This window comes from Tupaia chinensis, unplaced genomic scaffold (assembly GCF_000334495.1).
Source record: "Tupaia chinensis unplaced genomic scaffold, TupChi_1.0 Scaffold000165_2, whole genome shotgun sequence".
In the NCBI taxonomy this organism is placed as follows: domain Eukaryota; kingdom Metazoa; phylum Chordata; class Mammalia; order Scandentia; family Tupaiidae; genus Tupaia; species Tupaia belangeri.
The window spans coordinates 2,999,538-2,999,893 of NW_006159640.1; the positions used below are offsets into that span (position 1 = coordinate 2,999,538).

The window sequence follows — 356 nt, forward strand, 5'->3', positions numbered from 1 at the left end:
TGGATAGAAGGAAGAGCGCAGGCGAGGCCGGATCAAGGGGGGCTCTTGGGCAAGGCCGACAGGCTCGTCATCCCCATGTCAGCGAAGGGCACCATGGAGGGCTTTTCAAATGGAGGGAGGAATAGTCAGGGCACCAAAAAGAAATTATTCTTGGGGTCTGGAAGCCCTAGGTTTCCCTAGAACAGCCACGGTTCCGAAGCCTCGCAGGCCAACACCGAGCCAGGGTTGCCCCCACCCCCATATACCCCAACCCCGGGAGCTGCCCACGGGAGGGAGGAGGGGAAAGGGCAGAGGCAGCACATCCTCCCTCACCTGGCCGCGATGGTGGCCACGTTCTCCATCCAGGCCCAGATCTG

At 61.5% G+C, this 356-nt stretch overlaps 1 protein-coding gene across 1 annotated transcript in view; it reads right to left on the reverse strand.

Moving 5' to 3' along the window:
- ACOT11 (acyl-CoA thioesterase 11) overlaps window positions 1-356 on the reverse strand; it is a 59,587-nt gene that overhangs the window by 13,529 nt on the left and 45,702 nt on the right. Inside the window, exon 8 of the mRNA XM_006146149.3 lies at window positions 313-353. Coding sequence (XP_006146211.1) covers window positions 313-353 — 41 coding nt within the window. The remainder of the gene's footprint in view (window positions 1-312; window positions 354-356) is intronic.